The sequence below is a fragment of the Enhydra lutris genome, unplaced genomic scaffold, assembly GCF_002288905.1.
Source record: "Enhydra lutris kenyoni isolate GAN:26980312 unplaced genomic scaffold, ASM228890v2 scaffoldscaffold6, whole genome shotgun sequence".
Taxonomy (NCBI): Eukaryota; Metazoa; Chordata; class Mammalia; order Carnivora; family Mustelidae; genus Enhydra; species Enhydra lutris.
Genome location: NW_019154090.1, coordinates 22343108 through 22369349, shown reverse-complemented (window position 1 = coordinate 22369349; position 26242 = coordinate 22343108). Strand labels below are relative to the sequence as shown.

At 53.1% G+C, this 26242-nt stretch overlaps 1 protein-coding gene across 1 annotated transcript in view; it reads left to right on the top strand.

Moving 5' to 3' along the window:
- LOC111141362 (DLG associated protein 4) overlaps positions 1–26242 on the top strand; it is a 138506-nt gene that overhangs the window by 66123 nt on the left and 46141 nt on the right. The window contains 1 exon segment of the mRNA XM_022493843.1: positions 818–1058. Within this exon segment, the coding sequence (XP_022349551.1) occupies positions 818–1058 (241 nt within the window).

Sequence of the window (26242 nt, the reverse complement as noted above, 5' to 3'; positions counted from 1 at the left end):
ATAGGATCTTGGATGGCCGTCTCTAGAGAGACATTTAGAAACCATCTAGATAACGTTGAACTAGGTGTGAGATGACAAATAGCAGACGTGTCACCATTCTCCATACTGCCCTTGGCAGACATCACTAATCAATCCTCACCACCACTCAGTCACCATTCTATATAATGCCCTTGGCAGACATCACTAATCAATCCTCACTGCCACTACCCTCATTCCAGTTTTATCTTCTCTTATCAGATGATGACATCAGCTTTATCTCAGGCCTCTGCCTCTGTCCCAGACTCCCTTCCCAACATTCATTCTCTACTCCAGGGCTAGATTAATCTTCCTTAAATTCATATTTGGAGTACTGATTCAGCCACTTCCTCACTGGGTATACCTGGCAAGTATCTTCCCCTCATTGGCCCTCGGTTTCTTTGCTTGTGAAAGTAAAGGAATTGGACATTAAGCTGGTAAATTTCTAGCACACCTACTGCCACCTCCCATTCCAACATTCAAGGTAGACATTACTAATTGATTGTAGCCTTCTTTGTGGCTGAATTCAGATGTGACCTCAGGATCTATCAGTTGATCAGTTTGGACACTCAAGACCCACTAAGTATCCTTAATCAAATTTGAGGTCCGAAGAAGTGACAGGGGCTGTCACTTCGTAAGGGTTCCACCCACCCACCCTATATCGTGAGTGAGATGGGAGGAAAGGGAGGGCTAACTCAAGGCCCCACTGGCTCTCCAGCCCTGCTGCTGAGCCAACCACCCAGCACCCCGTCCCTCCAGAATGGGCCTTGCTGGCCCCTGACGCCCGCCTTTGCCCGGCTAGGTACGGGAGGCAGATCTGAGCGACCAGTATGAGGCAGCCTGCGAGTCTGCCTGCAGCGAAGCCGAGTCTACAGCCGCGGAGGCACTGGACTTGCCGCTGCCCAGCTATTTTCGCTCCCGCAGCCACAGCTACCTGCGGGCCATCCAGGCGGGCTGCTCGCAGGAGGAGGACAGTGTCTCCCTGCAGTCCCTCTCCCCCCCGCCCAGCACTGGCAGCCTCAGCAACAGTCGCACGCTTCCGAGTGAGTACTGAGATGGGGGAGAGGGGTTGTTTTTGTTTCTCACGAGGGGACCCCAGGGACTGTTCCTGGTGGACCGGATGTGGGCAATGCGGGGGAAGGAGCAAAAAAAAGCAGGAGGCCTTGAGACTGAAATTCCCAGTAAAGGACAAATTGGAGCTCAAACGGGGGTCACAGAGGCCGATGTCATCTCTGGCAGTAGGAGGAGGGGGTCAGAGAGGGCTCCCACTCTGGGATCCCAATCCTGGCTCAGAGCAGCCACCTGCTGGTGGGCGGGGCTCCCTGAAGCCCCATCTCCCCATTTGGATTAGTTTAGGTAGGCAAACCTATGGTGAGGTATAGAACCCGCAGGGAAGAGGATGGTGTCTGCACTGAGCCTTCTCAGCCGGCTGGGTTTGCGGGTGTCTCTCTTATCCACAGAGACCACCTGTCCTTTCTGATACTTGTTGTAAGTCCTCCGGTGACAGTCTATGCATGACCAGAGCAAAAGGGAACCCCGCATCACAGACTAAGCCATGAAAACCCAGACCAGGGAAAATCATAGATCATTTCTGGTTTAGTAGAGAGAGTTTCGATCTTATCCTGGCTAGCTGGTTTTCCTCTAGGAGTCTCGTTTCCTCATCTGTACACCAAGGCAGAAGCCAGGCCCCAGAGAGTTCTTGGGAAGACGAGATAAGGGAGTGTTTAGGCAGGGCCTTGCGCATGGTGGGAGCTATGATCGTTGGTGTTCAGACATGACTCTGACTTTCCTGGCAGTCGGAAGCAGTTGGGGTTGGATTGTTGTAGGAAAAGAGACATGCTTCAAGTGTTCAGTTTGTGTTTGATGTAAATAAATGAATTTAAATCCTATGCATGCTCTGTATGCAGGAAATTAGCTTATCGAATGAATGAATTTGTCTTTACGGGGGGCAGAGCAAGAAACGACTTGTTTCCCCATTGCCTTTCCAATCCTGGGTGAGATCTGGGCAGATCCCTGAGCTTTTCCAGTCACTTTTAGACCATAGGAATAGTCTCATTTTTAGGTATTAGGAGTCAGGTCTGGCCTCACTGCGAAGCTTCAATCTTACCAACCTCAGATCTCATGTTTCTGCAGGTAGAGCCTGTTCACTAGTGGCCGTTTCTGGTCCCTCCAGATGGCAGGGGAAGGTAGCCGGCACAGGTGTTTTCGGGTGTTGGGACTTTCTGGATGACCGAGGCCACATGCTGGCTCTTTGCTAAGTGGTACCTTTGGAGGGCCTCACGGTGCCTCCTTCCCTGGCACGGGCAGTCCCCCCTCCAGCCCACTGCTTCTTATTCCCCCCTGCATCTCACTCTGCTGGACCCCCTCCTCCCAACTCAGCTTCTCTTTTCTAGGGGACCAGGCCCTGCCAGGCAGGCGTCTTGGGCAAAATCCTCTGATGACAACTCTGGCCCCACGTTTCTCCCTTGACTCCCATTCTACCTGTGTGACAATGAGGCCCTTGTCCTGGGGAGCTCTGAAAGTCTGGGCTTCACTACAGCCCTTCTTCTAGACCTGCTGTCATGGGTAACCCTGCCAGGCTCCACTTCAGAGGTCTACCAGATGCCGAGGCCCAGTTCTAGGCCTCCAAATCCAGGGGATCCCTGCCAGGCTCTCCCAGGCACCCTGCTGTATTCCCCTAGGAGCCTCAGGGAAAGGGCCAGATTCTCCCATCATTGGGCTCATTCTCTAAGCTTGAAGTAGGCCTGGGGGGACATACAGCACACCAGCAATTTTCTTCAAATAGACACTCATTCTCTAATCTTCCCCAAACCCAATCACTCATGAATAGACTAAGGATGGGTCCATGTCCCAGAACTGCTTGGGTCCCTGTATTGATCAGCTATTGCCACAATAGTGCTGCATAACAAAGAACCACAAAATTAGTGTAGTACAACAATTAATACTTATTTCTTGCTTTGTGGGTCAGCAGGAACAGTTCTGTCCCACAACTCTCTCATCTTCCTCCTGAAACCAAAGGTCCTCCTGGGATCAGTGACCCATTCAGGGCATGTTATTCTTGGCGGAAGCACAAGAGAGCAAGCCTAAGGACACAAGCACATTTCAAGGCCCCTACGAATATACCATCTGCTAAAATTCCATGGGGTAAAGGAAGTCATATGACTGAGCTCAAAGACAGGGATGGAGAGGTACCCTCCTACCTTCGTGTAAGAAACTATTTCTATGGCAATGGTGTGGATACAGGGAGGGGTGAAAAATTAGGGTTGATAATCGAATCTGCTATAGTCCACTCTCTTGGCCATATTTATTCATGTTCCTCTCACATAGAAAATACACCAGTTATCTGGGACACCTGGGTGGCTCAGCTGGTTAAGCATCTGACTCTTGGTTTCAGCTCAGGTCGTGATCTCAGGGTCATAAGATTGAGCCCTGAGTGGGGCTCTGCTCTCAGTGCAGAGTCTGCTTAAATTTCTCTCCCTCCCATTCTGCCTCTACCCACGCTGGTGTGTGTGCTCGTGCATGAGCGCGCACACACTCTGTCTCCCTCTCGTTCTCGAATAAATATTTTTTTTAAATACACTTATCCTCAAGAACCCCAAAGTCTCATCCAATCATAACAGTGGGATCTCATGATTTATGTTAGGACTGGCTTCAGCCCCTCTTGATTGAGTAACCTAAAATCTAAGAAGAAAAAGAGACAGGGCGCCTGGGTGGCTCAGTTGGTTAAACGTCTGCCTTCGGCTCAGGTCATGATTCCAGGGTCCTGGGATCGAGCCCTGCATTGGGTTCCTTGCTCAGCAGGAAAGGAACAAGCCTGCCACTCCCCCTGCTTGTGCTCTCTCTCTGACAAATAAATAAATAAAATTTAAAAAGAAAAAGAGACCCCAATCAACCACACCCACTCCGAACTGTCCTGTATGGGTGATCCAGCAGCTGGCTTTAAATGGAGGGTTGTGGGCCTCCAATTATTCTCAGTTTGGGGGCTTTAGATCAAACAAGACACTCAAGAAAGTGTCATGTAGCAATACCTCCTATCAACTCAGACATGTGTGTGCAAGTGCACCTGCTTCCAGACATACATGAACTTGTAGACCCTTAGATCTCTGTATGGTATGAAAAGTTACAAAAACACATGCACATGGATATCCCCCACAGGTGCACATACACACGTAATGTCCACATACACCTTCATACACACTCACACACACGTGTCTCTCTTTCAAGACTTGTGCCCCCTCCACACCTGTGAGGAAATCATGCCCCTAGTAGATTAGAGCCACTGAAAAAATTCACCCTGACATTTACCAGGTCAGCCCTCCCTCAGGTCTCCACAGTGACCACTACATACTTGTTTGTCTCTCCTCCACCTTCTGATCCCCTCATGCTCAGCAGGTAAACCCACCTGCCTCACAGGGAAAACCAAAGCCACCAGATTTTCCCATCTGTGCCCAGAACTGCAGCTGGTCCATACGGTACGTTTGTGCTGGGTTAGGAAAGGGCACTCCCCCCATGACACTTAATTGCCATCTGTTGGAAAATTGTCATGATGTATAATTTTTCTTAGAATAAGGTCTTTTTCTGCCATCTGCCACAGATTTGTCATGAGTATATAATTTAATTATGTCTGCCCTATATGTGGCATCCTTAATCAGTGGAAAACTTGCACAACCATCCATGGCAGTTCTGTGCATAACCACCTCCCTCTACATAGACCCACGCCAACACGCAGGCCCACCCTGCTTCAGCCACTGTTGCCCCACAGGGGTCACCCCTACTCAGAAGTGGTCTCCTCTCCTCAGCTCTGTCTCCAGGAAGGGCGAAGTCCAGACCCCAGGTACACACACACACACACACACACACACACACACCCCTAGGGCTGTACTGAGCCCCCAGGTTGCTGAGGGGTATGAAAGCTCTTCCACACTCGTACATGGGCACATATGGTGGGCACGTATGGACTCAGGCCATATGTGGGCAGGTGGGTGGATGTGGGCGAGGAGTAGTTATTGAGGCAGTGAGAACCTGGAAGGGGGAGGGCCGCTCTGGAGTGGCCCTGGACAGAGCCTGGAGCTGCCCGCCCACCCACTTAGAGCTCACCAGCTTCCCAGCTGCCAGCACCACTGCCACCACTCTTTCTCTCTCTCCCTCCCCCCTTCTGACCCAGATTCCACATTCCAGAAATAGCTCTGGCAGGTGACTGGCAGGCGGGGTCAGCTCCAGCTAGGGCACAGGGGAAGCAGTTTGGCTATATATATGAGCCCCTCCCAGCCAAAGGACCCAACTGGAAGGGGCCACAGGGGTGCCATCCCCCCTCCCCCCAGTCGGCCCCAGCCTGCCTCCTCTCCCCCTCTAGGAAAGAGAAGAAGAAAGAACAAAGAAGACTCTCCCTCCCACTCCCTCCCTCTGCCCAGCTCCCATTAGTGCTCATTCTCCTCTCCTCCCTCCCTTTTGCCATCCCTTTCTTCCAGGTTCCTCTGCCCTCTCTCCCACCATCTCAGCCTTCAGTTTGCCTCCTTCAACTCCGTTCCCCTCCCCAGCCCCCCACTTCCTCCCCTCCCAGTTTCTGGCCATCTTCCCTCCCTAGCCTCCCTTTCTGTGTCTCTCCCACTCCTTCAGAACCACAAGGGAGGCTGTGGCATCACCTGGGTAGCACTCCCACTCCCACCCCCTAGCTCCTGCCAACTGTGCCCTCTGCACCAGCACATGATTCCATGTGCATGTGTGTTTGCACACACACCCACCAGGTTACACACACTGGGGGGCTCTCCCTGGCAGTCCTTGAAGCTCTACGCTGAGCTGGGATAGCTTCCTGGCCTGGGATACATGCTCGCTCCTTACTCAGGAGTCCTGAGATCTAGTTTCCTCTGTTCTGTGTCACTCTGGGGGGTTCCAGCCCCTCCCTATGCTTCAAATTCTCCACCAATGTTGTGAGGTTTGAATTTGAGGACCCCCCCCCTTCCCTGCCTAAATACCTCCCATCCAAGTCATCCTCTGAGTCCCTTCTTTGTCTCCTCCCCTCTCCCCCAGAATGTTCCCAGTTTCTCCTCTGATTCACTCCCTCCTCCACAGAGGAAGGGAGGCTGACAAAATTCCAGTAAGCAGTCAACCTTCCATTCAGCCTTGTCCTCCCTCCCCCAGGCCTAGCCCTCCACAATCTCTGATTATTATACTACAGGCTCCTATCAAATTGAACACTCCAGTTCCGGGGGTGTCAGGGCTGAGAGGAACCTCAAAGACCACTGTGTCCAGAGATTGCAAATAGACTTCAGCTCCTGTGTCATCTCTGATCTCTGGAGCCCAAGACCGAGATTTCGTTCAGCAGAGAAGTGTGCCACCATCGATTGGTGATGTCTGCTATGGCCAGAATATTTACACATATCTGACATTCCTGAATTAACCCAGTTTAACCTCTTATATGTATGCATATACACATGTGACAGAACTCTCTCAAAGAAACTACAGCCTACAGAAGGTGAGTGTCAGGTCAGGGAGCAGGCAAAACAATAAATAACACATATCAATATATGGTTCATTGGAAAATAGCCCAGAGCAAGGAGAAGGGTTGCAGCACAAACAGGATTGTTAGGGTAGCCCTCGTTGAGAAACAGATGTTTAAGCAAAGACTTGGAGGAAGCTGGGGAGGTATGCCAGGCAGGGAGGAGAGGTCCCGGGACAGGAGGGTACCTGGTGCGTTGGAACAGGAGTGGGGTTCCATGGGTCTGGGGCCGAGCAAAACTGAGCCTAGCGTGTCCTCAGGGGTGTCCTGAATTTTCTAAGTCAATTTAAAGATGGATGCTACGTGAATAGCACAGGTGTAGCATAGTGACTGTGAATAGGACAGGGTAAACTAATACTTTCAAAATGCTTAGCACAGTATCTGGCATCAAAACCGCTCAATAATTCTCATTTTCTTTTGTTATTATTATGCCTTTATACAAAAAAGGTTACAGTAATATCAGAAACACTGTGTCATCTTATTAAGATTATTTTCTCCATTTTACATTTATTAAAGAGATGTGCAGAGAAGGTAAGGGACTTGCCTAAGTCACCCAGCAAGGCAGGTCAGGCAACAGGAGTTGGGTCTGTGGATGGCAGACGTCCTGTAGGTATAGCCTGGAGAGGTAAGTCTTTAAGGAAACGACTCCATAAGGAGTGGGGGACTACCGGGAGAGAAATGGGGAACAGGCAGTTGCCTCGAGACAGGAAGGGAATAATTTATGTCCTTAGCGCCTACTGCACGTTGACCTTCAGGGCACACTGAGTGTGCTGGTTTTCTTTTGCTGAAGAGGAATCGAAGGCTCAGGGAGGCTGAAAAGAGTATCTCGTACTAGGTCACGCAGTCCTGGAAAGGGTGAGACAGGATTCGAACCCAATCGGGAGGACTCTGTCTGAGGACGGCAAAGGGAGGATGGAGGGGAGGTGCCAACTAGAAACAGGACGTAGAGTCCATAGTACTTGAGGTCTAATTTGACATGCAGGGTTGAGAAGACCGGCTCACCAGGTCAGGATGCTTGCTGGGACCCTCAGTTTCCCCCAGTGACAGCGAGGTGTCGCCACGGTGAACTAGGGCGAACTCGTACCGCTCCTCCCCCGGCAGGGAGCAAGCGTCCCGTTCCAGCTGGAACCGGTTTGTCTGGGCGGCTCGAGGGGCGGAGCTCCCGGCGCTCGGGCATGCGCGTGCCGACGTGGGCGCGCGCTCTCTCTCACCATCAGTCGGCCTGGGCGTGGGCTAGCTAAGCGCGCCCAGCGCTTGCGCACCGGCCGAGCCGCGCGCGCGCGCCGGGCCACGTGCCGAGCGGGCTCTGCGCGTCCCCGCCCTGCCCGGGAGTCCCGGGAGGCGCGCGCGCGCGCGGCTGACGCGGGGGGCGGGGCGGGGCGGGGCCGGCGCGGGGCTTTAACACGGAGGCCCCGCCCCTCGGGCGTACAAAACCGGAGCCTCGGGCCGGGCCGCGAGAGGGAGGAGGGTGAGTGCCCGCCGCTGGCCGCAGCTGCCGCCAGCCTCGTCCGTCACTCCGTCCGTCTGTCCGGTCCACGCCGTCGCCGCCGCCTCCTCAGCCCGGACGCCCGGGGCCCGCCCAGCGCCGCCCGGAGCAGCCGCGGCCCCGCGAGGAGACGGGCGCCGCCCCCGCCCGGCCCTGCCCCCGCCCTCCTCCCCGTCTGTCCGTCCGTTCGTCCACCCGCCTGCTCGCGCTTCCGTCGTTCTGTCCGGCTGCCAGCCTTCGGGCTGGTCTCCCCGCTCCGTCCGCTTTGTCTCTCCCCGGCTCCCTGTCTCTTTGTCTCTGCCCTCGCGGTGCCTCACAGCCCCTCCCTCGCTCCCCGGTCTCGGGTCCCCCTCAAAGCGGTCCTCTCATCCCTCGGAGCCTCCCTTTCTGGGCACCCCCATTCCTCGGGACCCGCCCTCACGGTGCCCTCCCGTTTTGGGGGGCCTTTTCTTCAGAACACCGCCCTCATTCCCCCCACGACTCCTTTCTCAGCTTCCCGCACATCCTTTGGGGGTCCTCCCTTCCATCTGTCCTCAAATCCCTGCGGTCTTGCCCCTCTCTTAGCCCTCATTTCCTCGGGGTTTTTCCTCTCGGTGCCCCTCATATACGCTGGGACCTCCGAGATCCTTGGGGTCTCTCTCTTGGGACCCCCAAAATCTCCCCAGCTCCCAGACTTCACCCCTCCCTGCTATCCCTTGGGTTGTCTCTGTGGCTGTCGCTCCTTGTTCTTTCTCAGGCCTCCGTGGCCCCCCAGTTCTGGGGGTCGGGGTCTCCCGCTTTGCTCTCACTGCCTCTGCCCCTGCATCTGTCTCAGTGGTCTCACCACTCAGTGGCTCTTGTGCTGAAGGCCCCTTTTTGAGCCTGCTCCTTTCCCCAGGGCTCTTGGCCCCCTTGCTTTCTCTGCCCCTGCCCCCTGTCCCCCGTGCTCTCTGCTCCCTTGTCTCTCCCTTTCCCGTTTTCTGTCTCTGCCGGTCTCTGGGTCTCTGACCCCACTCTGGCCCTCATGGCTTTGTGTCTGGAGCTCTTGAAGCAATGTGAGTGGTGGGGTGTCCGGGTCGGGCTGGAGTCCGCCCGCAGGCTGGCCGCGGCGAGGCTCCATGGGGTTGGCGCTGGGGCTAGGGCTGGCGCTGGGGCAGGAGGCTCTGGACCCTCCCAACAAAGGGGCAGGGAGGGAGGGGCCAGGCCGTCTGGCAGAGGTGGGAGTGGGGGCGCCTTCTTGCTCGGAGGCTTCTGCTTTAGTTGCTTGAGTGTGTGTGAAGGGTGCCACGGGCTGGACGTCCTGCCCGCTTGGTCCTGCATGGCCTGGCAGTTTGTGATCGCTTGTGGGCAGGCCTGGGCTATTTTGGAGCTGGCAGGATGTGATATCACTTGGGTGTTTATTTAGACCCGGCTGGGGGTGGGGGCTGCGTTCTTGCCAACTTGAGTAATGAAATTTTGCAGGGGGTGCGGCCTTTTAGGCAGCTGGGCTGTAGGGATTGTGGCCGCAACTTTGCAGGCCACCAGACTGATCAGGTGAACAAGGTTATCATGCTGCTTTGGTCTTCCTGAGACTCTGCCAGGATGAGGGGAGAGAGTTGTTCTTAGCCTGACCACCCGTGAGTATTCCATGTGATGATCTAAGAACTCGGGGGCTTGATTCTGCCAGCTTCAAGCTGTGTAGGACCCGAGAAAGCCTCAGTTTCTCCATCTGTAAAAGGAATAATTGTGCTAGTCTCACCAGGTTGTCATGAAGACTAAATGAAACGTCTGTAGACATGTGCTGTGAAGTGTTGCTGTGTCTTTGAACTGAGCCCACAGAGGGCAAGCAGCTTGTCCAGACTACACAGCTAGTTCATGGTAGAGCTAGGACAGGGATCCAGCCCCAGGACTCCCCATCCAGAGTACTCTTTGCTCCATTTCCACCTGATTATTCAGGAATACACCCGCCCTTCCAATGGGGCAAGGAGCAAGCGGTCCCTTATTTATAACCTGATTCCTGGTTGTTCTTTGTCAGTTTGTAAAGATAGGCAGGTGTGCATAGCTGGATGTCTGCTCTGGGAGACAGGTGGATTTTCCATGTTCCATCCCATTGTTTGAGAGTGGGTCCTGCGTGGCCAGAGGCACTTGGGAATAAGGTCGGTCAGTTTGTGGTTGTGAACCTTGCCTCTGCTTTTCCGCTTCCCTGTAGGGTGGGGGACAAAGGCCCTAGCTGGGAGAGGCTCCACAGATGGGGGGGGGGGGGTGTCTGCTGTCATGGAGCCTAGGATGTCCTAGAGCTGAAGCAGGAGATCAGCTGTTGTAGCACCCTTGTCTTATGGATGAGGCCCAGAGAGGCCAGGGACTTCCAGTCCTGTTCCATGGCACTGCCTCTGAGGAAGTCACCGTTAGGCTGGTGTCCTTCCCCACTGGTATATAATGACAATTTCCAACATCCATTGACCTTTTACTGTGGGTCCTGTGCTGGACACACTACTCGGACCACGTGCAATGAGGAGGAAGAAGGGCTTGGTCCTTGGCCTGGAAGTAGGGGGTTGGGATTCTGGTCCCCACATCTTACCCACGTTCAGGGAGGCTACTTTCTCTTAGGCTTCAGCTTCCCTATCTGTAAAATGGGAATAAGAATCTTTGTTATAAAACTGGTTCTGAAATCATAGAATCCCTAAAGAAATTCTGTGAGACAGAATGCCGAGGTTCTATTCCTGGCTGTGCTAAGATGCGGTGTGACTTCAGACGAGTGTTCCCCTCTCTCTGTATTTTTCTTTCTGCAAAATGAAGGAGCTGGATAGCGTGGTCTCTTAGGTGCTTCCAGCTCTGACATTTCAGGATTCTAAGGTAACTCGGAGTCTACCTATTTGTACCTACATCTCATCTTACCTGCTGAAGGTGTGCTCGATCGCAGAACGAGAGGGAGAATGTGTTGAATGCTGTAGGGTGTGCACTGATCATGTGTTGTGGGGTTGCAGAGGAGGGAGAGAAATCCTGTGTGGGCAAAGGGTTCAGAAAAGCTTCCAGGGGGAGGCAGTGCTTAAGTTGGGCCTCTATGCCAGGCATGTTCTACCTCTAAGATAAACTGTTACAGGTGATAGAATTAATGTGGGATTGAGAGCCATAAACAGCTGGTGTTAACTGGTCTCCATCATTCGTTCCATGTGTGATCTTGGGCAAGTTACTTTGGGCTTCAAGTTTCCTCATCTGGACTCAAGATAATCATATTTACACTACAGGATTGTGCTGAGGATTAAGTGAGATTATATATTTTAAAAGTGCCAAGTACACAGTAGGCACTTAATAAATATGAACTTTCATCTCCCAGGGTTATCTGGATCACTTTTTTCTTTGTGGGAACAAGGTAGACCCAGCTTCTCCCCATCTTCCCCCCCTCCACTGACTGCGTGGGGGAGGTTTAGGTAACAAGGAAAGCACCTGACTGTTGTAGTAAACACTAAGAGTAATCCTCTAATCTCCCCCACTTGCTCTGTGAGCCATTGTGTAGTCTGTCAGGCGCTTTCCTGGCCATTGTTCCTCAGAATAGTCCTGGGAGGAAATCAGAAACCACTGGAGTTCTGCTTCACAGGTGAATGGAGAGTAGGGGGCCCAGAGAGGCCCAAGGACCTGTTCAGGGTCCCATAGTATGCCAGTGTTGGGGTGGGCTGGAGCCCAGACCTCTTGGCTTCTTCTCCCACAGCCCACAGCTTTGCTCCAGATGTATTGCTCCTGTCTGGTAGCCTGCCCCTCAGGCCTCCTTCTCTGGGTCTGGCATCTATTCGGCAGGGGAGGGTTTGCTTGACATTTCCTCAGCCTCTGAGCTCATCCCAAACTTCACCGGGACTAGCTTGAGGCCGGGCGGGGACTGAGTCACCACCTTCCCTGGCTTTCTCATCCTGAGCAGCAGCCAGACACACCCAGAGGCCCAGAGACCTGCTGGTTGTAGGACAGCAGTATGGCAGGCTTTCCTCTCCGAAGCTCAGATTGGTTCTAGAATGGCTCTCCCTGGGCTTTTAGGGAGAGGCTGCAGTGGTGGCTGCAGTGGTGGCTCCCCAGGGAGCGGGAAGCTCAAGCAACACTGAACAGCTGTTGCCTGGCCTTTCGAGCTCCCAGCCTTTATTTGTGCTGTACCCTCCCCCGTGGTACTTTCTCTACCCCTCAAGGCCCTCATTGTCAAATGCCACCACCTCCTCCAGGAAGTCTCTGATTGCAGCTCTCTCAAGTCAAACAGACCGTGAATTCTGTCCCAGGTCCACACTTGCTGAAGAGTGGTCACTTCCCCTCTTGGTGCCTCAGTTTCCTAATATATATAAAAAAAAAACTCAGGTTGCTTATCTTTATAAAGCTTAGGTTTCCAGGCTCCATCCCCGGAGAGTCTCCTTTGCCAGGTCCGGGGGCGGGAATCAACTTTACTAGTCCAGCCCTCTGGAGGAGTCTGATGCGGGGATCCTGTGGGCTGCACCCTGGGAAAAGCTGAACTGAGAGATTTCCTGGGTTTATTTTTTTTTTTTTTAAGATTTTATTTATTTATTTGACAGAAATCACAAGTAGGCAGAGAGGCAGGCAGAGAGAGAGGAGGAAGCAGGCTCCCTGCTGAGCAGAAAGCCCGATGTGGGGCTTGAACCCAGGACCTGGGATCATGACCTGAGCCGAAGGCAGCGGCTTAACCCACTGAGCCACCCAGGCGCCCCTTTCCTGGGTTTATATCACAGCTTGGCTCGTCCCCACTGCATGACCTTGGATTGATCAACTTTCTGCACCTCTGTTTTCTTTTGTCCCGTTGGGATGGAAATCCCTTCATCCCAGGTTGCCACGAGGGTGAGAACTCATGTAGTAGAGGCCCCTCAAGAAATGGAAATCTTTGTGCTCTGCTTCCAGTTACCAGGTGTCAGGGACTGTGCTGGGTGGTTTATAGCATTATCTGGCTGTGTTACTGTAGCAATCCCACCATGCAGATACCGGTATTTTCCCCCATTTTACAGATGAGGAAACTGGCTCCTCCTCATCTTTGTTTTGGGCAGGGTTGGTTGTTTCCAGAAGCAAGGTCCCCTTCCCTTGCTCAGCCCTGGGAGCAGACACTGTCGGACCTGGCCAGGGTGAGGGCTGTGGAATTGAACACCTGGGCAGGAATGCAATCCAGTTGTCAACAGGAATTTAATGAGGTTGATGAGGTGTGCAGGCTGAGCGCCTCTCAGGTTCCCGGGTTTCCCAGTCCTGGCTGTGGCTGCTTCCTCTCCCTCAGGTTGTACTGGCATCAGCCGGTTCCTCCCCCCGGATCCACTCCTGGGAAGGAAGGCTACCTTAAAAACAAACAATATCTGTGTTCTACAGCTAAAAGATCAATGTTTCTTGTTTCACAGTGAGGAAGTAGGCCCAGGTAAGGGGAAGGACAGGGACATGCCTGGGATCCCAAACCAAGGCCATGCCAGGGCTGGGTAAGAACCGTAGCCCTGTCTGCCCACCTAGGTCTCCATTTCTCTGTATCACGGGCCTCGGTCAGCCAGTGGAGAGGGGGAACACTGAGGTTTGGTTTTGGGAAGTTTTCTCACGGGGCAAGAGCAGGAGAAGTGGTCCTAAGTGTCTGGAGCTAGGGTTGGCTCAGCCTGCAGCCAGATGGGCTTGGAAAGCGCTTTCTGAGGCCTGCGCTCCCAGCCCTGGGCCAGGCTCTGAGAGGATGGGAAAGAACAGACAGGGCCTCTGCTCCTGGGAACTTATGGTCTGACAAGGGAGACAAGGCCTACAATTATGAGAGACTGTGTGACAGTCTGTAATTAAGCGTCTGCTGAGGAAAAGCATTGTTTAAGAAGGAAGAAGTGAGTGTGTGCCAGAGGAAACAAGAGCCCTTTTGAGGGGGGCTGGATTTGCAGAGACAGAGGGTGGGGCTGACATTCTAGGGAATGGTTTGTGCAAAGGCAGGGGTGTGGAGGCTGGAAGGTAAGCATGTATTTAGGGAAACAGTGAGTGGACTGGTTTTGCTGATGCATCAGGACTCTGGATGAAAAATCTGGGAGGGGCCAGGAAGTTGTAGGCAGCGTTGAACATCAGCGGAGAAGCAGAGGCTTTGGGGAGCCATGGACCGTTTTAGAGCAGGGGTAGCCCAAGAGGAGAATTTTCTTTTCAAGAAGGTAAATCAGGCTGGGTGAATTGGGATAAATAAAAATGGTGACAGGGAGGAAGCCTCGCAAGCATCCAGATGAAAGAAGAGCGTGAGGTGTGGGGTGGAGCCAGGAAAAGACAGTTGGGGTAGCAGAGGGTGCTGTGCCCCTCAGAGAGCCCATTCAGGGACTTATGGGCCAGAGGGAAAGCTGTTGGGTGTTGCTGCTTTGGGGGAGGAAATAACAGTCTAAGCAAATTGCTTGTACACCTGCTCCCTGCCAGGGCCTCTGTGGATGCTGTCAGAAATCCTCACACCAAGCCAGAGGCAATTGTACCCTTTTACAGATAAGGAAGATGTAGCTCAGACCCAGGGCTGGCTCTCTGCAAATCCTGACTCTTCCCACAGTTCAGCTCTGGTTTTTGGAAAGGAAACTCTTATTATTAGGGTCCCAGGAATAATCTGAGCCTTCTTGCCCCTTGAATTGGGGACACACAAATACCTCCCCTAAAGCCTACAAGCCTTTACTTTCTAAAGATCTGGAGAGTTGGGACTGGGTGCCCATTTAGACTTTCTTCAACGTAGGAGAGTCAGGGAAGCAAGAGGCCTTCACATCTTCAGTTTCGCTCGCCAGGCTGTGAGCAGCCTTCAGAGTCAGACCTCATACGTATCTAGTCCAACAATGGGCACATCCGTGACTAGGTCCATTGGGATTCTCAGCCAGCCGCCACCAGAGAGGGTGTTCCTTTGCCCAGCCAGAGGAATCCGCCACCCACAAAGGCAGGAAGGGACTTGTCCCAGGTTACTCTTGGCATTGGAGAGCCAGGTGATGGAGCCCAGTTCCCATTTCCCAGGCTGAAGCCAGGGGTACCTCCTGGGCAGAGAGAAGGGGAAGGGAACCGGTCCTTACTAAGTGGCTTCCATGGGAGGCCGCAAGGGTTGGTCCCAGTGTGCAGGTAGGAAATGGATGGCTTGGCCAGTCATTCTCCTCTGCGTGTCCCCCTGAGCTGGGCCTTGGGTCATGAGGCAGAGCCACCACATGGCAGGCGCAGCCTCTGAACTCTGCTCACCCCCCACCCCTCCTTTGCCTCCAGTAAACACCCCCAGGATCCATATGCCAGTCTACTTGGGCAGAGGCCAACCGTATGCAAGATAGGATTGTAACTGCAGCCCTCTTTTTCATACCAAAATCTAGACCGAGCTTTGAATGAGGGATTTTTGTGCTCCTTTCAAACAGACACAGCCTGAGAAAATACTATTCAGACATTGAAACAGTGGAGTAGAGTGGCCTGTACTGTTCCTTTCAAGTGTAATCATTCATTTGAGTAATTCTTTACCATGTGGCCTGTGCTTTCTCAGAAATTTGACCATTCGCACATATGTTCATTTTTCTATCTTACTTTCAGCACCTTGGTTCTGAAGCCTTACTGTTTGTTTAGCCTGTTTTTGATTTGCAAAGCACTTTCATCCTCCTCATCCCAGTCAATCTTCTACAACCCTAGGAGGTCGTTACTACGCTTGTCCTCCTTGTTTTGCAGAAAATGACTTGACCAAGATCACTCTGCGATTCATGGGCTGAGCTGCTTGTTTATTCAACAAATACTGAAGCTCCTGCTGAGGGCCAGGCAGTGAGCGGGCGTTGTAGTGGCAAGCAGAGCAGGCTAGAGGCGGGGTCACTCACCCCAGTGTTCACATATCCATGAGGCCCAGTCGGGACCTCCCCCGGCACTCCTGACCTGCACGCTGGGCCCTTTCCTGCACAGACCCCTGTAGTTTGAGCCTGGTGGCTTAGAGCTAGACTGTCGTAGCCCGTGAGCCCTCAGCCTAGAGCATCGTGGTAAAGCTAGCCAAGGCAACAGTCTCTGCAGACTGAACTTCAGAAGTGACAAAAGAGGCCTTTGGTAATATCTCAATTATTAACAAGAAGGTGAGGAAGGGCATCTCAGCAGAAGGCCATCTATCTGCTCCTCCTCTTTGGAGAGGTCGGAAGGGCGGTGGGGAAAGTCGCCTGAGGGCTGCTGTGCCTAAGATCCTGGCCTGAATTTTCTCTGTCCTCCAAATATTTGATTACAGTCTGCACAGGTGTGGAGCCCTGTGGCCATGTGCTGAGCTGGGGGCCCTCCGTTGCCTCCTTCAATATTAAATGAGATGAAATAAAGGCAGATCCTAGGATTTCTGGCCCAGCCCCCTCAGGTCCCATGAGTGGGAACCAAGTGTAAGAGAGGTAGGGACTTGCCAACATCTACTGAAAGAAACGATCCTTCCTCTGCCCCTCTTACCGGCCTGGCATCATTTCCCCACCGCTCCCTGTAGGAACTCTGAGCTGAACCTGTTCCACATTCAGAGCCCTCTTCAGGGGCTCTTCTATACCTTAAGGCCAAGTTTTGCCTGAGTCTTCCTTGACATTTCCCCCCCGCCCAGAGCCCTGTAGTGTCCAGGCTGCCTCCGTCTGCTCTCAGAGGTTGGCCACCTGTTCTAGAAGGTGAGAGCGGCAGCCTTTGAGGAGACTTCAAAATCCAGATGCCTGGGCCCTTCCCCCAGGGACTTTGATCCCTGAGCCATAGAGAGAGGTTTCTGTGGGTAAGCATTTTGCTGGAGTTATTTTTGTATATAGAAATTAGTTTTTATTGAAAAAGCAATACATGTATCTGTTTAAACACTTCAAACTCTGTAGAAAAAAGTGCCCAGTGGAAAATGTGTGTCTCTCCCACCCTCCATTCCTAGAAAATCAGTGTGAATAATCTTGATGTATCCTTCCAGAAATACTCTTCATATGCGGGCAACTGTGTCAATAACATCCTTTTTTATTGCACAAACAGTGGCATATTCTGTCCCTGCAGCCTATGGTTCTGTACTTCATCTTTTTTTTTTTTTTTTTAAAGATTTTATTTATTTATTTGACAGAGATCGCAGGTAGGCAGAGAGGCAGACGGGGTGGGTGGGGGAAGCCGGCTCCCCCGCTGAGCAGAGAGCCCAATGCAGGGCTCGATCCCAGGACCCTGAGATCATGACCTGAGCCAAAGGCAGAGGCTTACCCACTGAGCCACCCAGGCACCCTTACGTTGTCTTCTTTACGCAAGTCTGTCTCTGTTGTGGATGCACAGGTCCATGGCCCCCTTTTCCATGACCGTGTGACAGCCGCACAGACGGACGGACCACCAGGTGTCTGCTTGTCCTCTGCCGGAGGGCATTTCCGTTGTTTCCAGTTTCGCCGCTGTGAGCAGTGCTGTAGCGCGCACCCTTCCCCGCGTATGTGTATGTGGGTGTGCCTGCATGAAATCGTCACAAAGAGTCTGTGCACCTAACATTTTGTGAGATATTTTGAATCGCCTTCTTTTGTATCCTGAAAATGGGCCTTTTTTTTTTTTTAATACTCCATTTATTTATTTGACAGAGAGAGATCACAAGTAGGCAGAGAGGCAGACAGAGAGAGAGAGGAGAAAGCAGGCTCCCTGACAAGCAGAGAGCCCGATGCGGAACTCGATCCCAGGACCCTGAGATCATGACCTGAGCCGAAGGCAGAGGCTTATTAACCCACTGAGCCACCCAGGCGCCCCGAAAATGGGTCTTTTTTAAAAAGTACCCTGCCGGGACGCCTGGGTGGCTCAGTTGGTTGGACGACTGCCTCCGGCTCAGGTCATGATCTCGGAGTCCCGGGATCGAGTCCCGCATCGGGCTCCCAGCTCCATGGGGAGTCTGCTTCTCCCTCTGACCTTCTCCTCGCTCATGCTCTCTCTCACTGTCTCTCTCTCGAATAAATAAATAAAATCTTTAAAAAAAAAAAAATAAAAAAAAAATAAAAAAGTACCCTGCCTTCCCTAGATTCAAGTTCATTTCCTTAGTTAAGAACAGACTATTCTATGTCAGCCCAGACAAGGGAAGGGGGTTGGCCAGTGTCCCTCAGCAGTCCTCAGCCAATGAGGTATTTCCAGAGTAAGGTGCAGGTGAGAGGAATTGAGGAATGAAGGGAAGAAATGGGCTGGAGGGGACTCTGTTACAGGTACCTGGGGACTTGTTGATGACTTGGTCTCCAGGGAGAAGCATATTCCCCCCACCCCCCCACCCCCGCCCACACGGCATCCTCCTTCCGGCTTGGGCTGCACCTGCTTGGCAGCTGCTGGGCCAGCAAACTCGTTCATTCAGCAAATACTTACTGAGCTCCGGAATCCCATGCAGGCTGGGCCGTTGTGTCCCTGGCCTTCTCTGAGGCTCAGTTTGTTTTTTTCATCTGAAAAGTGGAGAGGTTCATCCATGCCTTTCTCATGTCCTCAGGCTAGTGGGAAGGTGTGGTAAGCCAGCCAGTGGAGAACCCCCATAAAATAGATTATAGTGGTCTTAGCTCGATACTGTGCCGGGCACCCTGGAGTTGCGGAGTCTGACGTTTGTTCCAGTCCTGGGCGGGCCGCCGTCAGATTAGGAGTTTGGGGGCAGCTGTTGGTGGCTATCTCCACTTGCCATGCCGGGACAGTCAGACTCATGCCTAGGATGCATTTGCTCTGCCCTGGCATGCTGGAACTCTCCAGGGCCCGCTCAGGATGAAGGTGGTCAGATGACAGGTCAGGAAGAGGTAGCCAAGGGGGGTCCCCACACCGAGGCCCGTTTTGTCTCCTCCAGGCCAACAGGAAGGTCCTTTAGTGTCCCCCACGGGGCATTTCTGCAGCTCCCTTTCAGCCTTCAGCGATGGTAGGGACAAGGAAGGAAAAGTTCTGTAATTTTTCTAGTTCAAATGGACTAGTTTAAAATCACGAGCCTAGCTCCTCCCTCCCATTTTATCAATGGGAAAACTAAGGCCTGGAGTTGAGGGCCTCCTCCTAGGTGAGTGGGCCGCCTTATTACTGGAATTAGAAGCCAGGGGTTCAGCCCTCCTAGGCCTTACCTCTCCCCATCTTTCCCACATCGTCCCAGTCTTTAGTTTCACTTTGGGGTTAAAAACCAAAGTGAAAGAGAAAGGCAAAACCGGAAGCAGCTGCTTCAGACCCAGCCCAGGCTGGGATTGGCCCTGGGGTACCCAGGCCTGAGCTAGCCTCCCCGGAGGAGGGAGGCCTCTTCTCCCTCTTGCTCTGAAGCCCCGGCAGGGGTAGGAGCCAGTAGGGCCCCTCGGGATAGGCGCCAGGCTACAGACAGGCGGTGGCGTTTTGGCCTGCCTCTGTCTGGGAGACGGCCAGTCGGACGGGTTCCCTGGTGAAAGTCAGCCTTACCCGGGTGTGGCCACAGGTGAGGAGCCTTTTAAACTCCCGTCCTTCCGGGGCAGGGCTGAGCTGGGGCTGAGCTGGGCCTGTGCTGGCCTGGGGAAGAAATCCTGGCTTCCCAAAACCAGCTTTCACAGAACAGTTCCACTCCCTGAAGGTAAGAGCTAGGGCCCTGTCTCCACTGTGAAGACTTTTAAACTTTCGGTCACCGTGGGGTGGGCACTTACCTCAACTCCTGGCGGTTTCTTAAGGACCCAGGCAACCTGAAAGCCTTTCTTGCCCTTGGTTCCAGTCCCAGTCCCCAAAACTTGGAGAAGACAGGGATTGGGGGAGCAGGAGGCACGGCTTCTTCCTGAGTTTGTGGTAACCTCAGGCAAGACCCTCTCCAGCTCTGGGCTTCTGATTCCCCGTTGGTTTTTTGGCAGGAGGAGTTCTTTCCAGCTCTGCTGCTCAATTCAGTCAGTTTTGCTGCCTTGGAAGCTAGCGAGTGCTTCACACCTGATTTGGTTGGCCTGTGTATGTCAAAGATTAACTGTTATCTAACTCGCTGAGGTCTTGAGCTCCTATTTCTCTGTGCTTTTTCTAAGAAAATTCTCAGCCTTGCCAAAGCAGATACAGTATCAATTTTGTTGTTTCAACAAATGAAGTTTCTGTGTACCTCTCTTGTCTGCACAATCACAAGATCCCCAGACACAGCCATTTTGGTTCAGGGCTGCTCCCTGAGGGCCCACACTGCGCCCAGGGTGGGTGATCAACCAGGCGGCCCTCGGGGAAGGACTGCACTGACGATCCATGCCTGGCCGTGCCACCTCTGTGGAAGGCAGAAAGCTGGCATGGATAAGGCCCAGCTGGAAGGCTGAGCCAGGCCGGGGGGAGGAGCCCACACCCCAGAGGTCTCATAGACCCGTGGTCAGGAGCTTAGCTCTGATGTCGTGTTGCTGGGGTTTAGGTCCTGCACCACCACCTAGAGCTTTGAGGCCTTGAGCAAGTTTTTTTAACCTCTCCAGGCCTCAGTTTCTCCACTTGCAAAATAGAGATAATATTACTGACATTAGTTTCAGTGTGAGGACAGGAGAAAAATGTGTGTAATGCACTGAGCCCAGTATCTGGTACAGAGAAACCACTGAGAAAATGTTAGCTGCTGCTGTTATATCCCAGGGGAGAGCGAAGACTTGAAATAGCTAAAGACTGTCCCTCTCCCGTGCCTGAGAGTTGTAGGTGGACAGGATGGGGTGTTTGGACAGACATCGAGTTATCGTTTGCCAAGTACAGGGCTCTGATGGGGACTCTGGCTGAATCAAGGCAGGCTTTCGAGAGGAGGTGGCCTTCCAAACCTCAGAAGTTGGGTAGGATCCAGGTGGACAGAGATTTTAAAGGGAAGACACCCTCACCGCCTGGGGTATGGGCGTGTCCCGGGTAGGGAAGAGAAAGGTGCTGTGGTTGGGACAAGGATGCAAGGGTTGGCTGCCCAGGGACCAAGAGAGCCAAGATCAAGCCAGAATGCCTGCCAAGGGCCATTAGAGTCCCTCAGGCTCTCATGCCAGAGCTTGTCTCTGGAGGGTCATCACTCCTGCGGCCAGTTTCCTGCTGGGGCCCATTACTGAGTGCGCTGCGAATAGATTGTGAATTCAGGCTCTCCTCGAACTTTCTTGCCTTCCCCTGTCTTCCTACACTTCATGACATGGTATTGCCCTGCATGGGGGTGTGGTAGCCATCTGGAGGTGCCTTCCTGCCTGCCTGGGGGCAGTTGTGGGCCAGGGTGGGGGAGGAGGAGAGGGGCTCCTCTGACAGCACCCGTGAAAGCCCGCTGCCTCCTCCGCTCCTGCTGCCCCAGTGGTTTCCTCAGAGGGGGCATGCAGAGCAGCCCACGGGAATGTGGTGGGAGGGAGGTTTGGGTTCATCCCAGCCGGTTCCGACCTCCGAACATCCATCACCTCTCTTTCCAAAGGGTCAGCCATTCCTGTGCTCAGAGAGCCAGGTGGTGAGCCGAGGGAGGGGCGGGAACAAGACACACTTGGTCGCTTTCCTCGAGGAGCTTCCATCCAGCTTGGAGTCCCCATCCCAGCAGGTGACAAATACACAAGATACTGTCTGCTTGCGACAGGAGCCCTGAAGGAAACAAATAGATGCTGAGAGGGCCATATTCAGAGAGGATGGGAACAGCATGTCTGGAAGGTGAGGTGGCCAGTGAGAAAGAGGCAGCCAGGAGCAGAGCGGGAACCGCAGGGGGGTCAGGACCCTCAGGTGGAAAGTGTTTAGCAGGGGCGCCTGCTTGGCTCAGTTATTAAATGTCTGCCTTCGGCTGAGGTCATGATCCCAGGGTCCTGGGATCGAGCCCCACATTGGGCTCCCTGCTCAGCAGGGAGTCTGCTGCTCCTTCTCCCTCTGCCCTGCCTCCCCACCCCCATCCCCACCCCCGCTTGTGCCCAGGCTTGCTCTCTCGTGCGCGTGCATGCGCGGTCTATTAAATAAAATAAAAAGAAAGGGGGTGCCTGAGTGGCTCAGTGGGTTAAAGCCTCTGCCTTCGGCTCAGGTCCTGATCCCAGTGTCCTGGGATCAAGCCCCGCATTGGGCTCTCTGCTCAGCAGGGAGCCTGCTTCCCTTCCTCTCTCTCTCCGCCTGCCTCTCTGCCTACTTGTGATCTCTGTCTGTCAAATAAATAAATAAAATAATAAATAAATAAATAAATAGAAAGCGTTTAGCATATTGAGGGTACAAAGAGAGGTTCCGTTGTATCGTTCTGTCGAGTGGTCTGCAAGGTCAGTCAGGGCCCCATCTCAGCGACCTTGTTCGCCCTGAAGCAGACAACTCTGCTTGCTCTGTAGGAGCCAGAGGTGTCAGTGGGTTAAGAGGTGTTTTTGCTTTTGTTTTAAAAATTAACATCAGAACTCCCAAATGCTTACCTTCTGATTGGTTTTCGTCCTGGTCCTAAGTCATCAAGAAAAGGCTTCAGCACTCCCTATTTACTACTCATGTCCTCTCTCAACTGCCTCACAGTTCACAAAGCTTTGTCGCTTCTGTTGGCAGTTTGTTGCAGGTTGCAGTTACTATTGCTGTTTTTAGACGTGATGGAACAGGGAGGTTGAGAGACTTGCCCAAAGTCACACAGCTTAATCAAGATTTGAAGTCTTGGTTCACTGTTCTCTTCCGCCACACTACTGTGTAGAAAGGCCAAAGCAGAAGTTTCTATTTCTTTTTAGCAAGGGTGCAATTCTAAAATGATCACAGTTAAAAAAGTTTTGGTATAGAATGATATACTAGTAGTTGTGTCCAGGCAATGAGATTAGAATGACCCCCGCCTCCATTTTCTGCAGTTATTTCTTTTTTAGTTTAAACTTTGTATTTCCACACACTTTCCTATCCACCTCTTTCCCAAGGTTCTGATACCAATACATCAAGGACCTCTGATCTTCTTTATTTTCTATTTGAATTTTGTCTTCTGATTTCTCTTTCTTGAATGTCAGAAGAGATTGCAGGCAGATTTTAGATCAGCCCCTGCTCACAAACATGTTTAACTCAAAGCAGAAATTTTTTAAATTCATGCTTATAGTAGTTTTAAATATTTTATTCTGTACCTTTTGGATTTGGGTTGTAAAACAGCAGCTTGATAATTGAGCTCATTTGTAAGGAATCCCTTAGTAGACTCCTCACTAGCCCCCGCCATTCTTAAGAGATTTGGGATAAAATGCGCGTAACAACAGTTTGCCATCTTACCTGTTTTGAAGTGTACAGTTCAGTGGCAGAAAGTACCGTCACGTTGTTGCCCCACCTCCATCCCCAGAACTCTTTCCGTCTTGCAAAACTGAAACTCTTCACCCATTAAACAGTAGCTCTGCATTCTGCCACCACCACTGCCCCCCCCCCCCCCCCCCCCCCCCCCCCCCCCCCCCCGCCCAAAGCCCTTGGCAACCACCATTCTACTTTGTCTCTTGGATTCAACTCCTCCAGGTGCCTCATTCACAAGCCCGTCTTAGGAGGATGTATTTGAAAAGGGGGTTATATGATATCTCTGAACAATGAAGTCTTTGGGTGGGGATTAATTCTCCCAGTTAAAGCACACTACCACTCACAGCTTCGTGTGACCACGTTCCAGCAGAGTTAACAGACTGATCACCTCCTGAGAGGCCCGAGGTGGCTGCGTGGAGCCTGGCCACAGCCCCCCTGTGGAGGCGGAATAAGAGGTTGGGGAAGTAATCGTAGGACCCAGGCACAGTTCCTCAATTAGCTGCTTACCTGCTGTGGGATTTGGACCAAGTCCCTCCACCTCTCTGAGCCTCGTCTTCCTCTTCTGAGAAATGGGACAATATCTCCTATCATGTAGACATCCCCAAATCAGTGAGGTAGATAGTGGACTTCCCTTGGCAGTCTTGGGGATCCTAGCGCAGTGTTTGATTGTGATTAAATGCAAGGGAAATGGAACTTCTGATCCCCATGGTACAGAAGCAGTAGAGACTTAGAAGTGGCGTGACTGGCCTGAGGTCACTTGGCACTTGGCATTGACCGTGCGCTGAAACCCAGCCACCCTCGCTCACAAGCTGCAGCTACTGCAGGCTCCTCGTCGGTCATTCTTTTGATAGGCAGGAGACTGTGAAACAGAGAGTTGCTTTCCCATCTAACTGGGTTTAAAACATTGCCCAAGAAACTCTCTTATTGGCGGGCCTACAGGGGAGGATGAGGGGTGAAGGTCTTGGTGGGGAGTCAAGGACAGGGATTCTGCATCATGGGAATAGAGTCCTACAGCACATCTGTGGTGATCGTCTCACCCAGGGACCACACAAACCTTGCACTTCGCTGTTACTCCCCATACTAGGCCCATGGCAAACCACACCAGTCAGTCACAGCACTCCCGCTGCGCCCGGACACAGCTCCAGGATCCTTTTTTTTTTTTTTTTAAGATTTTATTTATTTATTTGAAAGAGATCACAAGCAGGCAGGGAGGCAGGCAAAGAGAGAGAGGAGGAAGCAGGCTCCCTGCTAAGCAGAGAGCCTAATGCAGGGTTGGATCCCAGGACCTTGGGATCATGACCTGAGCGGCAGGCAGAGGCTTTAACCCACTGAGCCACCCGGGCGCCCCACCAGGATCCTTCTTAACACAGACATGTCCTCCTAGTCACCTAGAAGTAGCACACCCGTGCAACCAGTGCCACCTCCACCCTGACCATAGTCTCCAGCTTTCATAGATGGGAGGCAGTGCTGGGAGGGGAAGGGACTGTTTCAAGGGCAGGTGATGTCACAGGTCTCTTTGTGAGAGCGGAAAAGGGCCCTTGGGCAGGACAGCCCAAAGTCTGGGCAGGTGTGATGACTATGCTTGCAAGAACATCGAGGTACAACAGCTCCCAGAGGGGTAGAAGTTGTCGAGGTAAAGTCCACTTTCTTCAGGTGCTCTCTGGGGTGCTGGCTCGGGCTGGAGGTCTTTGTGGGAGTGTGCTCTCCACCAGCGGGAGGAGACCAAACTTGTCTTTCTGCAGTGGCTTCTAAGCCTTGAAGGAATGCGTGTGCGGTGGTGTTCATCAGTGAGCTCGGTGGTGTTCATCGGTGAGCTCGTATTTCTACTGTATGTGAGACTGGATGCTGGGAAGGTCGGGTTCTGGAGATTGAAACCTATAGGGTCTGCGCTACTTACCAGATAGAACGTGACTTGCTGTGTGACGCTGAGCAAGTCCCTCAACCTCTCTGAGCCCCCGTTTCCTCAGCAGCACGCGGGGAGATGGTGAAAACATCTCCTGAGGGGATCAAATGTAAGACGCAGGTGTAAGGACCTCGGACAGTGACTGGGCCACTGCAGATTCCTGAGCAGACACTGAACACTGGTAATTATGACCGTTAGCCGCCAATCACCCACTTCGTACCCTGCGCCATTGTCGGGGCGGGTGGGGAGGTTGGAGACCTTCACTTGGGTTAGGTGTTCTTTCAAAGAGATCTCCCCACATGTCACCATATTGGGCTTTCAGGGTGGCTGGGAAAAAATTGATCAGGGATGGGTCCGGGGGCGTGAGGAAGAAGCCTATAGTCGTGACTTGTCCCAGTGTCTCTGTCTTCCGCTTGCCGAGTCAGTTCCTACAGACGCTTTGCTACTTGCTGCATCCTCACGGGCTTCTTCCGGGGGAAGGCCCTGTAGGCCTATACCTCTTTTGGGGTAAAGTCAGGAGCTGGGTCGTATCTCCTAAATGTCAGCAGACCTTTGCCTGGGTGCCTGTTCTGGGCTGGAGACAGGATTACAGGGACGGAAACCACATAGTCACTGTCTTCAGGGGCCTCAGGGTCTAAAGGGAGAAGCAGGAAAGCAAACAGGTCCGTAAAACAGTGCGATGGCAAGGGCCCGGAGCACGGCTAATCATGGGGCTTGACCTAGCAAGGGAGCCGGTCAGGGAAGGCTTCTTGGAGGGAGTCCTGCCAGAACTGAGCTCTGGAGGAGGAGGCGGAATTGGGGGGGGGGTAGGACTTTGCAGGCGGGGAGCAGCCTGTGCAGAGGCCTGAAGCTGAGAATGTGATGTGTTGGCATGAAGAGGGTGCTGGGGAGAGAGGGGAGTTTGGCAAGGCAGGGACACCAGTGGTCACCAGTCAAAACTAGCAGACGGTGAGACAGCGATACACGTGAGGCGTGGAGGAGGTGGACAGCTGTGGTCCCTCATGCAAGGCGCTGACCCCACCTGCTGCAGGCCATCGACAGGGCTGGGATGGGGCAGTGGCTGCATGGGAGCCCGCCAGACCCTTTCCCAGCTGTCTTCTGCAGACACAGTGGTCCCGGCGCGGGGGGGGGGGGGGGGGGGGGGGGGGGGTTTTGGGCCGCTTCGGGGGGGGGGAAACGGGGGCCCGGGGGCGCCGGGGGGGGGGGGGGGGGGGCAAGGCGAGTGGCTATTGTTGGCCTGTTACGGATGAGAGAAACTGAGGCCCGGGAGCCTAAGTGGTACAGTGAGTGAGTACAGAGCCAGGGCTCAGAAGCAGGGAGCAAGTGCTGACCGATCTCCTGTTCCGAGGACGGGCTTATCGTCTCAGGT